The sequence below is a fragment of the Lampetra planeri genome, chromosome 6 (assembly GCF_965212315.1).
Source record: "Lampetra planeri chromosome 6, kcLamPlan1.2.h2, whole genome shotgun sequence".
NCBI lineage: Eukaryota > Metazoa > Chordata > Hyperoartia > Petromyzontiformes > Petromyzontidae > Lampetra > Lampetra planeri.
In genome coordinates, this window is record NC_136112.1 from 8052300 (window position 1) to 8066448 (window position 14149).

General features: G+C 48.2%; 1 protein-coding gene across 7 annotated transcripts in view; it reads right to left on the minus strand.

Moving 5' to 3' along the window:
- LOC144719479 (acetyl-CoA carboxylase-like) overlaps positions 1–14149 on the minus strand; it is a 93842-nt gene that overhangs the window by 3438 nt on the left and 76255 nt on the right. For all 7 annotated transcript variants that reach the window (XM_078595432.1, XM_078595430.1, XM_078595431.1 and 4 more), the window contains 7 exons: positions 12697–12793; positions 10513–10648; positions 9113–9290; positions 7909–8021; positions 3530–3684; positions 2491–2697; positions 435–571 (listed from right to left, as the gene is read on the minus strand). In XM_078595432.1, the coding sequence (XP_078451558.1) occupies positions 435–571; positions 2491–2697; positions 3530–3684; positions 7909–8021; positions 9113–9290; positions 10513–10648; positions 12697–12793 (1023 nt within the window). The remainder of the gene's footprint in view (positions 1–434; positions 572–2490; positions 2698–3529; positions 3685–7908; positions 8022–9112; positions 9291–10512; positions 10649–12696; positions 12794–14149) is intronic.

Consider the following 14149-nt stretch of genomic DNA (forward strand, 5'->3'; position numbering starts at 1 on the left):
AACGGCTTTTGTGTTTAGTTTGTTGTCCTTTTCCCGCACCTACGATTGGCACGGTTGGCTAAGTACGGTGAGAAAGAAGTTCAACACACATACGTTAATATAAACGCAGTAAATTTCGATTTAAAGCTTTCGTGACTGCAGGGATTCATCTTCTTGGTTCTTTCGGTAAAGTCACGTACTGTCTTCTCGACAGACCTGTTCTTCACCTGAAGACGGCTGCTTGCGTTGTGGCCGAAACGTCGTGATAATTATTTTATTATGTTTCATTTTTATTATTTTATTATTTCCCATTCTACGTGACTTTACCGAAAGAACCAATAAGATATAAACGCAGTCTTTGGCAGCAGCCCTGGCAGTCCGTGGACAATTGGCTGAAGGCCAACGCAGGTCCACGCTGCGAACTCGCGCGAGACAACACTTCTGCGGGGTCTCACTTCCTGATCTGCTGCATGACGTGGTCCCGCTTGATGTACTTGATGTTCTCCTCGATCACCGAGCGGACGCCCTCCTCCGGCTTGAGATGCTTCTCCAGCCACTGCACCACTGCCTGGTTGTTGTCCCACAGGTAGGCCTACACGGAGGGGAGGGGGGGGGGTCAACAAAGGGCAAGGGGATGAGCATCGTCACCGAGAAGCCGTTGCCAAAGTGACGAGGCACGAGAGATGAAGTCACTCGTAATCACATTACGCTTTGCCATGGAGAATCATGGGTAAAAGGATAGATGATTACTAATCTAGTATATAATTACAAAGACCCCCCCCCCTCAAATCGTTGCACCTGATGAGTTAATGATGACGTCACCCTGCTGCTGCTCTATATAAGAACGGGAGACAGAGCAGAGCCTCACCATTCTGGCGAATTGCCCGATGATGCTGGATGCAATTACCAGCGAAACGTCGTACTCAAATTGTAAATGTTGTGGTTTCACGCTAAAACACACCGGTGGGCTAAAGCAGTTAACTATTTGTCTTTTGTCAACGTGACACTTTTTTTTTACTCATTGGCCGTGCCGGGTGGTGGAGGGTTATGACACATTTATAAATAACGCGACCAATATGATTCATAATAAAGGTTTTTGGGTTAGATCGCGTTATTTATAAATGTGTCGCAACCCTCCACCGCTCGACACGGCCAATCAGTAAAAAATGTGTCACGTTGACAAAAGACAAATAATACAATACTTTATCCCACCGGTGTGTTGAAGAGTAAATCCTTATAAAAAGGATATATGATTAACACTCCCTTCGATGTCTCAACATAAATAAATGTTTTATTTTATTTAACAAGCCTGACTCTGAAGGTTGGATGAGACCTACAAGGTCAACAGCGGTCCAGAATTTGCTCGCTTGAATATATGCTACTTGATATGTGTCTGGAAAGCAAAAAGGCCACGGACTAAACCATATTTCATTTTCTTGGTTTTTTCGGTAAAGTCACGTAGAAGGGAAGTAATAAAATAATAAAAATAAAACATAATAAAATTAAACAATTCTCACGACGTTTCGGCTGCTTGCGTTGTGGCCGAAACGTCGTGAGAATTGTTTAATTTTATTATGTTTTATTTTTATTATTTTATTACTTCCCTTCTACGTGACTTTACCGAAAAAACCAAGAAGATGAATCCCTGCAGTCACGAAAGCTTTAAATCGAAACATATTTCATTTATTAGTGGAGACACAGAATGGAGTTTCGCTCATATTGGCTTTAAACTGCTTGTGAGTATAATTTTCTGTCAATTGCTTTATAAGCTGTAAACCAGACCTGGGATTAATTGCTGCGGCAACTGTTAGCCGAGATGATGATAAAAATGATATTGTAATTGCAATTCATTATAAATAAACACAATTACACTGTCGAAGCGTTTTAGTGCAGTCACCACTAAACTATTCAAGCCGCTTGGCCAGATTACATTCGTCACCGTCCCCCAGCTCGATAGCAAACCAAAACGAGCGCGAAGGTGAACAACGCACCAGGAAGCAGAGGTCGCAAATGGGTTTTGATTCCTTACCCGTACCCGTACCCCGCCGCACCAGGGTCGCAAACGGGTACCCGTACCCTACCCGGCTACCCGTACCCGGCCGGGTATAGGGTAGGGTACGGGTACCCGATTGCGACCTCTGGGATGAAGCCATGTTGCAGGCACGGGTGGGTTGATTCTAGGATCTTGAATTGTGAGAAGAGTCAAGACGTTGGAAAATGAGTGACAAACAGTTACTCACCAGTGACTCACGGCCTACCCGTACCCGGCCGCACCAGGGTTGCAAACGGGTACCCGTACCCGTACCCAGCGGGTACGGGTAGCCGGGTATCGGGTAGAGTACGGGTATCGGGTACCCGATTGCGACCTCTGCCAGGAAGCCTCCCTCCTTTCCAAACTGCACGTCAGCTTTTGCAGAGGGCCTCAACCCGACCTGACCTTGGAGAGAGGACACAAAAGCACCGGCCTCCTCCACGATTCCCCCGAGGTAGTAGCACCGTAAACCCTCTCACCTTGACCGTGCCCTCGGTCTCGACGAACCAGCGGCGCAGCATGGACTGCACGTGCCCGGGGCCCGGCGCGTTCCCCGCGCTGGGGCTCACGGACGGCCCGAGCGCCGGATTGGCCGCCAGGACGCGCCGCTTGCCCACGTCCTCCAGGAGCAGCCGCCGTAGGCGCCAGTAGAAGAACGAGCGGGAAGTGCGCCACTCAATGATGTCCTGGTGGACGCACGCGGGGGACGCACGCGGGGTGGGGTCGAAGGGTCAAAACAACAAAACACAAGCCCCTGTTGGTCTCGCTGTGCTCGTCTTCGCTTGGCCACGGTCCATCCGCCGCGGGATGGGAAGCCTCCCCTCCCCAAAAAAGTTGTTACTGGTCCCGGACGGTCACGCGGATGATGGAGTAATCCGTCTCGCTCCAGCACGTGAGCCGATCTCCTGGCTCCATCGCCATAGTGGTCGCCCTCTCAGGGGGGGTTCTCTCCCTGTGGTTACCGTTCCGTCACCGAGCTCGCCCATCAGCATTGATACCTTCTAGCGATAGTGCGTTCTGCCCAAACCCACGTACTTTTATGAGCAGCGATGTCACGCGAGACACCGCTGGGGGCTCTCACCTAGCTTCAAGTAATGCTCATCTCTCTATTTGTCTAATCCATGCGGTTAACTCATAAACTACTAGAGTAATATGCAGCATTTTTTGCTCGTTTTAGTTTTCAACCCAAGACTGAGAGATGCTTAGGAAACTGCAGTACAGAAATGGATTTAATCTCGCCGCCCAAAACCCTGAGCCTAACCCCCTTGTAGCTGTGGTGGATTTCTCTGGGTTCACTAGTTTCCTCTCACGAGGCTTTTCCTGGGTAAATAAGTGGCAAAATAAAAAAAACACAACAAAATAAGCATCAACTTGTTTCAGTACAGTATTTTTTCAAAGCTCGCACAGTTTGTCTGAACGGGGAAACATCGATCTGAAGTTGAAGGGGGCGATACTTTTTGCTTAAATTGCCATTGGACTGGCCTGCTGAAGTCAGCTTCACTGCGCAACGAAACTCACCATGATGGCGCCCTTCTCCTGCATGCGCCCGGGCGTGTCGTGCAGATCGGCAAAGCGCACGGCCACCTGGTGGTATATGGGCAGCAGGAACTCCTCCCTATCCTTCAGTTTCATCACCAGAAGCTTTCGGCTCTCGGCACTCAGCTCGGGCATGGCTGTCGGGAGAAAGACAGACGGAGAGGCTCGGCCACGAACCTCAAGCGTCTCGCACCGATGTCAAGCACCCGCGCTGGCCAGCATGGCACTGTACGGTCAAAACAATGATCATGCCCGACACAGGGTGTGCAGGGCCATCATCCAGAAGTGGTTTGACTAAGGACTGTAAATCGTTATTATTATATATTAATAATGATGAGGGCAGTCAGGTATTTCAGTTTGTCTCTCTCCATCACTGCGAAGAGAGTCCCATAAGTCGCACTGACATTCTATTGCAAATATTTATTCTAAAAACGTCTGTAGACAGCGCAGGTACACCATGCAACAATAATAAAAAAGAACGCTATTTGATATGCCAATAACGATATTTTTTATTCAAAAATATCTAGCCGTTACAAACGTTTGGCTTCAGTGCACCAAGCTGCGCACATAACTACACAGCCTTTGCCTTTTGCCGAGCTGTTTTAATAAGAGCCGTCGTGCACCCTCCTACTCGTACAGACGCGAGCCCCACTCACTTAAATTTCTCATTCCGCCTATGCTTGAGAATAAAAAATTACATGCGTTTTAAGGCACAATACCCGGCACAGCATTTCCAATTGAAACCACCGCGTGACCCTTTATGCTTTCATAGTAATTTGGGACAGTTTGCTCCCCGATGAGGTAAACTTGGCACAAAGAAAGTGACATCAAGTTGGCCAATAACAGGGTTGGAGACACCTTTGTGTTCAGCCTGTGCTTTTATAAACGCACACCATGACTTCTAATGCTTTATTTGTCGGTTTACGAGGATAAAAGGAAAATATGTTCTTTTGAGGGTTTTTTTTTTTTCAAATGCACAAACACCGTAATAAGATTCATTTAGAAAAAATACGATTGCATTCATTGTTATTATTTCTGTTATCAGGGGAAGAGGAAAGGGTGTTTTTCTCTGCTCATATTCCATTTGTCATCCCCTAATTAGTTCCTGATAAAATTGGCAGATCATTTTTGATGACTTTTACATTAGTGCCTTTGGAATGAAGTTTGCCTCTTAAAAGACATTGCCAATGACAAAACAGCCGAATGGGAAAATGCTCAGAAATAACTGCCTGCATTTTTTTTTAAGAGGAAGGGGGTGGGGGGGGGGAAATGCATGACATTGTACAGGGGCACAATTTTCAAAAAGGGGAAATAAAAATGTAAATAAATAAATAACAAGGACACTTTTAAAATAACCAACATTATCTCAAACTATTCATGTGGAGCAGTGCTGGGTGCTGCTCTTGCAAAATAGCAGAAAATTACATCTTCAAGATGCCCTAAAAACATTTTTCTTTTTTTTTCTTCAATTTATTTCTGAGGACTTTAGCCATGACAGACCACCCATAGGCAGGCAGCGAGTCAAATTGCTCTTCCAGAAAACGGTAATAGCTGCAGTTAGTATTTAGGTGTTTCAAGTAATTGTGCAATATGCTACAATTATGCCATTTATGAAGGAAATAGAAGAACAAAAAATAAAACTGCATAATTTTCCTCAAAAATATCATGCCTCGCAGAAGTTTTAACTCGTAAGCGGATGAAACAAAATCTATCACACTTGTGGGAGATTGTTTTCGCTGCGATTGCCTTAACGCGTATAAATAAGAAGCGCTCAAAATATATTTTTGCATTTGAAAATACCACCTCGGCCTTAAGAAATGACAAACGCTGGCGAAAAAAAATGCCGGCAAATAGAGCTATTGGAGAATGTTAACTTGAACAAAACTGAAATTCCCGCAGATATGCGGCGAGGATGCCATTTGAAGAGTTAAAGATCACCACAAACCCTTGTAATGGCTGTGCCGCCATAAAAAAAAACTTTTACAACCAAGCATCAATATTAAAAAAATCTATGGCTTTACCTCGGTGGATTTCCTTGAACGGGGAACAAAACAACAATTCTGCCACTTTGTGTGCTGTGGTAACAGGCCGAGATCTCTTTATGGGAATCAAACGTTGTTTGGTCCGTACACGCACAACAACTGAGATATAAAAACACGTTACCACTGCGGACGAACTGGCAGCCTGCCTACATTTCCAAACGTCTTCACGAGGCTGTGAATGGTGAGAAAATATAAAGCTAAATACAGGTTATTTAACCACGAGATAACTTACGTTGCAATAATTACCCACAGCAGCGTTGCCGAACAATGATGTAGCCTCCTATAACTACAATTATGCAGATTCAATTATCTTACAATGGATATGTTAGGTCAAGAATAATAATTTTTATCCCCCTGTCAATCCACTCCTACACGAAAGCTCTCTTTCCATGCTGCATCGATCATGGGAGTTGTTTGATCATACTTCAGCATGGCTTGGTGAAGAAGGGGCAGTCCCGGACCGGTTAAGATGTTAGCCACGGTCAGGGATCAAAACTCAGGTTTGCTGGGTACACAACGGAGTGCACTGACCAAGCCGCCACCATCCACCGCCAAGTGGTGGTGACATCACCATGGCACTGGGTGCACGCCTAGCTCACCCCGAGTGGTGAACACCCACAGACGGGTCATTGGGCAAGATCGAGGAGAGCCAGAGGAGGGGAGTGGAGTTCCGAGTGCGGGGCGCTGGCGCGTGCACTGCCGACTGTACGAGGCTTTGCTGGACGATTACATTTTGTACAGAACGTACGCAAAGGAACTTTTCATCAAAAAGAATGACGATTCAATTACAAAAGAATTATTCTTTTGATCAGAGAGTAATTTGAACTGCATGGTGGATATATCGGCAACATATTCCCCTCCGTACGTAATTAGGTTATTTGCACTCAGGAATCTCGAGTGATCTTCGACGGCACATGCCTGTGGAGCACGCTGAACATGCTGGTGCACACACGGTCACCATGCTGGTGAACACATGCTGATGAAATCTTAATTTGGAGCTTTCGTGACTGCAGGAATTATTATTTGGTTCTTTCGGTTAAGTCACGTCTAAAAATAAAATAATAAATTAAAATAATAGCGACGTTTCGATTGCAACACAAGCAATCATCATCAGGCATAAAAGAAATAGCAATAAAAATCTAACTAGAAAACTATAGACAGACATAAGCAGACAGACATCACAAGGACACACAGAGAGAGGACACATATCGGCACAGAGAGAGGGGTCGTTTCTGTGACGGTCCCTTAAATATAGAGAGGGGGGGCGGGGACGGAGAGAGGGAGGGGGCAGAGAAAATTAGCATATCAATGAGTGTACGGCAACGTGTTGCTGCTGCGCAAGTAAGATGACGACGTGGCACGGCACACAAGCTTGAAAATTAGGAGAAAGGCACACTAAAATTAAATAACCTCGCAAAATATCGAAATGTGATGTAATACAACACAGAGAGTCGGTCAACACACAATTAACGCATAGCCCCCCCCTCTCTATATTTAAGGGACCGTCACAGAAACGACCCCTCTCTCTGTGCCGATATGTGTCCTCTCTCTGTGAGTCCTTGTGATGTCTGTCTGCTTATGTCTGTCTATAGTTTTCTAGTTAGATTTTTATTGCTATTTCTTTTATGCCTGATGATGATTGCTTGTGTTGCAATCGAATCGTCGCTATTATTTTAATTTATTATTTTATTTTTAGACGTGACTTAACCGAAAGAACCAAAGAATACATGCTGATGAACACATGCTGGTGAACACTTGGGACTCTCTCAAATCTCGACCTGATGCGCGTCACCAACACACGGGTGGACACGTGGGAGGGGTGAGACTAGTACGATAAGATCCTCACACTACCCAGCGCGCACGTGTTTATAGTTTATAGACCTAGCTCAAACTACCGTCTCGCTATTAGCATTTAACGATGGAAGGCACCCTTAAGGATACCCGGTACTCGTGTAACATTTTCCACGTGAGGAAAATGGTGCAGGTACAAGCACTGGGGCCTACGAACAACCCCCATTCCATGCGCCTGATCTCGTCAGATCTTGGAAGATAAGCATGGCTGAGGCTCGGTTGGCGCTTGGATGGATGACCGCCATGCATAGCAGGTGTTATAGTTCCACGGGGCTACGCAGTGCCGCAAAATCCACCGTTGTATGCCTATGCTCCCCTCCTTCACAGACCAGCTTCGCAAAGTATGGCCAAAATAAACCCCAACGACCGGGGGGGGGCGGGGGGTGGGGGGGGGCGGGCAGGGGGGGGGGGGGTGAGCCACGTGAACGGTTGCTCAGGCGCACGCGGCGGCCGCTCCCGCTCGCTCACCGAGCTGCTCGGCCAGCTTGGTGTAGATGGGGTCGATTCGGCGCATCGCCTTCACCAGGTCCTTCCGTCGGAACTTGATCTCCACGGTTCCTTCCGGCTCGAGCACGCCACCTCTGCACCATGCAGACGGAACGGGAGATGGATCCAATGGGTACAGGCGAAGTTGCAGCGCTGTAAGTTATTCCTACAGGCAAAAGGGCCTCCACTCGAGGCAGCTCCCAGAAGGTTTCTTGGCCTACTCTTCCAGGCTAGCCAGGCATCTTGGAAGGGTATGGGAGTAACCCACACTTTGCATTGTATTCGTATTGTTTATTGGACATGACATTTAGTTTCTTAAACATTGGGGCAGATGGAGCCAAGTGCTTTGAGGAGGTGGCCAGTCTTGCACATTTCTTTTGGATGATGTGTAATTCATATCGGTAGGAAGCATATGTACTTGCCCAGACAATATTGCAGTAGATGAGATATTGGTAAATTAAGCTGTAGTATAGAGTTAGAAAGCAAGCTTGATGAACCAGAACACCCACATTTCTGATGATACCAATGGACTTCATCAGTTTACCACAGACAAAGTGATCTTTCCAGCATATCGACTCACTGTGGCATAACCCATTTATGCTGCTGGGTGGATAGAGGCGGGGGGGGAGGTGAGGTGGTGGTGCGAGGATTTAACAAACTTGCCACTGGGAGATCAAACCGGCGACCTCTGCATTGCAAGACCAAGTTTGCTACCGACTGCACCACCGCATCAGCGACAGTACAACGCTGGGTATAGAGTTACGGAGCATGACTTAGCAAAAAGTCAATTTTAGGGTTCCCAGAATCACTTTGTGGAGAACATCGTTTCAAGATAGGGCTCTTGCAATACTCCACATTACAGCATAAGTACACAAAAACAAAGCAGCACAAGTGAAACAAGCACAAATCCTGCTTGAAGTAGGCAAGAATAGAGTTTTGCTCTGCGATGGCACAGCCGTCACACGGTAGTGTGCTGGCACAACAACCCGCCGCTACGGTGCGCTGTTACGGCGGCATGTTATTACTACGGCGTGCTGTTATGACAGCAGGCTGTTACGGTGTAATGTTACGGCGTGCTACAACAGCGTGCCGTTACCGCAAACGTGCTGCGAGAGTGTGCCGGTACACAGCGGCGTGCTGCTGGGGTGCGCGCGTGTGCCGGCATCACGGCGCGGCTCCTCCGTACCGGCTCTCGGGGTCGGCGTACATCTCCATGTGGCGCGAGTTGATGGTGGGGTCGATGACGACCCAGGAGCCGCCGCGCAGCTCTGCGTGCGGGGGGATGTAGACCAGCACGGGCTGCCGGTACTCGCGCAGGCCGTCCACGATGTACGCGCCAAACTTCAGCACCTGGTCGTGCATGTCTGCGCATGCGCGCGTGTCAAGTGCGTGTACGGTGTTTTTTTCTGCAATATTTTGCTGTCTTTTCTTGGATTTTCTGTTTGCACTTAGTCACGTATTCACTTTAAGATGTTTTTTTGTTCATGTTTTTGTTTTTTGTTTGTTGCGGTTGCACCCGATTCAAGAGCCGAATGGCTCACAGGGCTATACCTAATAAATGAACTTGAACTTGAACTTGCGTGGGGGTGGTCGTTATTGGAGCGAACCTGCAGATCACCCATCACCGGTACGAGATTCTTGTTTGAAGACCCAACTAGGGAATAGCCCGGTTTCTCTCTGCTGCCCCGACGACAGTGGGGACCGCTCTCAACAACAACACGTGCAAGGCGGTGTAGATATTCCCTCCGTAAACGGAATGATCGGGGGACTCGCCAACCTGTGAATGCGACGAGGTGGAAACCATTGGGCCTATATCGAAGATGGCTGTCCCATAACAATACGCGTATCCTGGTGGAACGAGCAGACTACTCCACTCAGCTGCCACCTCAGATGCCACGGAATGGCTCACAACATTAAAGTGGCAATTGTAGCCTGGTGGTGCTGCTGTTTTCAAACGCCATACGAAATAAGTGGTGGTGTCGGATTTTGTGCCCATCCCCACATTTCCCTTACGTTCGTCCACACTGAATTGTACCGCCCCGTGTTTGTCAATCCGGTGCTGGGCGAGGGTCCTCCCCCTTGCCGTACGGATCGTGGGGGTTGTGTAACCGTACTTCGCCATGCTGGTCAGTGTGGGTTGGTGAAAAGTAATTGTTTTTATGCACTGCCCTCTACAGCCCAACTCTTAGCCCCAAAAGCACCTGTGACAACCTGGTGAGCAAAGTGGTCACCCGTCAAAGCACTACCCGGGTTTAACCCCGATGAGCCTCCGAGAGCTTACAATGTCGGGCACATCCCTGGTGATACGGTCATGAGCTCCAAACGTTCAATCGGCCTAACTTGGGTGTGATCGATACGACTCAAAAAGCAGGCCCTTAAATTCAGCACTCCATCTCCCATTTGGTTAACCCCCGCGCCCACCCAGTGAATGTTCTCTCTCTTGGTCGACTTGCTTTTGCAGCGGCGGCAGGATAAGGAGAGGCACTGAAGCGGGACGGATGTAGCGGGAAAGCAAAATGTGAAGTTGCTTAGCGGCAAGCGTGAGACCGACGCTTTGCCCCACCCTTGCCCCCCCTCCCCCCTCACCTTTCATTCCCCCTGAGAATCCGCGCCAGTTTGCGAACACCATGAGGGGCAGCCCCTCACGACTGAAGTCACGAATCGCTTGGGCCGTCTTGAAGGCGGAGTCTGGGAACCACACCTGCCCGGCTTGTTGAATGATCTGCCGGAAAAAAAAAAAATGCGACGTTGGACAGGTAGGCGTGCGACGGGGCATTTCCAAGCTCAGGGTTAAACCACTTGAAGTTGCTCGCGGTCAGTGAAAAGCTGTGGAGTGGCGGGTAAAAGAGGCGACGCGCCAAAGAGGCCATTCGCTGTGGAGCGATGAGAACGGCCCGTGTGCATGAGGCTGGGTGGATAGTTCAGACGCTGTCTCTCTGACTCATTCAGACGCTGTCTCCCCGACAGACCTGGTCTTCACCTGAGGACGGCTGCTTGCGTTGTGGCCGAAACGTCGTGAGAATTATTTTATTATGTTTTATTTTTATTATTTTATTACTTCCCTTCTATGTGACTTTACCGAAAGAACCAAGGAGGTGGATAGTTGCGTAGTAGAGATGGCGCAAAATGGTAATAGGTTTGGGTAGACGCTGTCTTTTTAACAGACCTGTTCTTCACCTGAGGACTGCTGTTTGCGTTGTGGCCGAAACGTCGTGAGAATTATTTTATGACGTTTTTTTAATTATTATTTTATTATTTCCCTTCTACGTGACTTTACCGAAAGAACCAAAAGAATGAATCCCTGCAGTCACGAAAGCTTTACATAGAAAAGGTTTGGGTAGGCTTTCATCCAGCAGTGAACTGATTATGGCTCGTGATAAAACAGTCGAGTCAGCAAGGTACGACGGTGCTCCAAATCCGTAGGTTACACACAACTTAGCAGAGTTGTAATTTAGCCAGTATTCATTTAATCCACTGAACTAAATATATTGTAATGTAGTCACTACTGGTGACACGGCTGGCTGATACCATCAATTCACTATACTTGAGAATCTTGTTCAACCACAAGCGGACAACATCCGGATTGAATCCCAGCAATTCCGTGGTGATAGTTCAGCGCTCTGAAACCAAAGACACCCGGCCACCTCAACGATGCCAGATTTTTTAAATTATAATAATAAAAAATAAAATCTGACTCTTTCCCCCCCAAATATTTATACCGACTCGCTACTAGGCCTCACGTCACGGGACAAATTCATTCTGACCTCTCGCAGAACCAGGGAAGCAAATTTAACACAACTACTTCTGGGCTCCCTTCAAGCGACCACTGCTGCACGCACTAACGTGCAGCACCTTCCCCCACTGTTTCTGCCACCGGGAGTAATTGTTCGTCAAATGTCGGTCACCCCTAAAGTAAAACTAAACTTCGATTTAAAGCTTTCGTGACTGTAGGGATTCATCTTCTTGGTTCTTTTGGTAAAGTCACGTAGAAGGGAAGTAATAAAATAATAATACAAAAACATAATAAAATAATTATCACGACGTTTCGGCCACAACGCAAGCAGCCGTCCTCACCTGAGGATGGCTGCTTGCGTTGTGGCCGAAATTACTTCCCTTCTACGTAACTTTACCGAAAGAACCAAGAAGATAAAACTAAACTATTTTTTATTTTACCAGGAAAGGCCCACTGAGCTATACAGCCCTTTTTCAGAAGCGACTCGGCCATGAATGACAGCCCGACGAAGTGGCTTATGATCACGTGGACATTTATTGCAGCCAAATACTTTAAATGCACGTTTCTAAATGTGGAGGTAAAAACCGGAGGACCCGGTGGAAAATCCACACAACCAACGGGGAGAACAAGGAAACTCCAAATATACAGCAGGCGTCAGGATCAGGATCAAACCCACGACCTCCTGTATACCAGGTGAGGTAGTTAACATCACACCACTGATCTAAATTTATAATCCTCACAGCTAGAATTCCCCTCACAACTGGAATTTCTTCCAAACTGACTAAACAACCAAATTTAACATCGTATTTTTTTTGTGCAGTCATTGGTAACCAGACTGAGACCAACGACTCACTAAACTTGAGAAACCTTGTTCAAACGCAGGCGACCGAACCCACGATTTGATGGCAGCATCTCGGGCAGTGCCGGGCTCTGTGCCCCGCAACCAGAAGCCACCATCAGACCACTCACTGGATGCAGACGAGACGTTCCAACCGGAGACATAATCCAGGTAAAAGATTATAGATTGCGAAGCTCACCTGTGCCTCGGATTCTGGGTTTGCAGGGTCAGCTGGAATTCCGAGCTCAACACTCCTCGTTTCCACGGCAACCACTCCGAGCGGTATCCCACCCAGCCTGGTCGCGGTGGGGGGGGGGGGGCGGTGTGAGTGGAGTGAGAGTAGGAGACAAAACCCGAAACGGCAGGTGAGGTCATGCAGGTGAAGCAAGGCGAGGGGTAAGGAGGGAGGTTAACGGGCGGCAGAGCGAGGGCGTTTTCCAGGAGTACCGGACGTGTAAGTAAACCCACCACGCGCCGTGTCGGCGGTCATGGGGGTTGTGTGATCGTACTTCACCACGCCGGCCAGTGCGGGGTAGATAAAGGAGATATAAATAGCCACTGATGCTAGCCGTGGAACCTGAACTTAACACGTATGAGCTGAAAATAATCCGATTCTCGCACGCACGATTCGATGCACGTATCGTGAGTTTAAGGATACATGATTAATTGATGCATCTTTACACCACTTATATATACGTATAAAAATAAAGCTGAAGATCCCTGTATAGCCTTACAGACCGTTGGGGCAAGCACCGTTAGCGAACACCTGATAAGACCAGCACGGCGCACGAGTGTGGCTAGCACCACGCCCACCCGCCTTTGCCTCCCCAGTGCCGGTGTTTACACACCATACCAGGTAATCACACTCCACGTAACTAGCCGCTGATGTTAGCCGCGGGCCAAGAATCTAATTCGGGCTGCTAAGTTTGTAGCACGGCATGCTCACCCACTGCCGCACCACTAGCCATATATTTACACCTCTATCGACACTCCTCAACAAACATAAAACAAAGATCCGCTGCGTAGCCTTTAACAGACTGTTGGGGCAAGTGCTATTTGCGAGCACCAATGAAGGCCAGCACGGCACACAAGGGTGGCCAGCACCATGCCCGACGGCCTTTGTCTTCCGAGAGGCAACGTTTACACATCTCATTTGGTACTCATTTTAGACCGGTTCAGATAAGCGTCACTGGTGTTGATAGCCGTGAGCGGGAATGGAACTCAGGTCTCTGGGTTGGTATCGCAGCGCCATAACCACTGTGCCACCGCTCCAACAACCAAACACACACACGCGCGCGTGCACGCATCGCTGCAATGCCATTCCGTCCCACTCTGTCGGCTTGCGCCGTGGAGTGGCAATCTCGGGAGCTCTTATCGACTTTACGTCTTGGCGCTAAATAACGGAACGGGCTCGCCCCGCAAAGCGACCGGTAGCGCGTGTGGAGCGCGAAAGCAAAGACGGAGAAGCGAGCGCACGGTGCCTTGCCCCGAGGTGACCCCCAAATCAGAGGAGCGTCACGAGAGCAAGAGAGACTCTCGCTAGGAACTGGCGGTGGCGGATTCCGTCCTCTGCTTGAATTATTAATTTTTTGTAACCAGGTCAGGCCCACTGGAGCTACATAGCTCTTTTTAAGACGCAACATGGGCCGCAA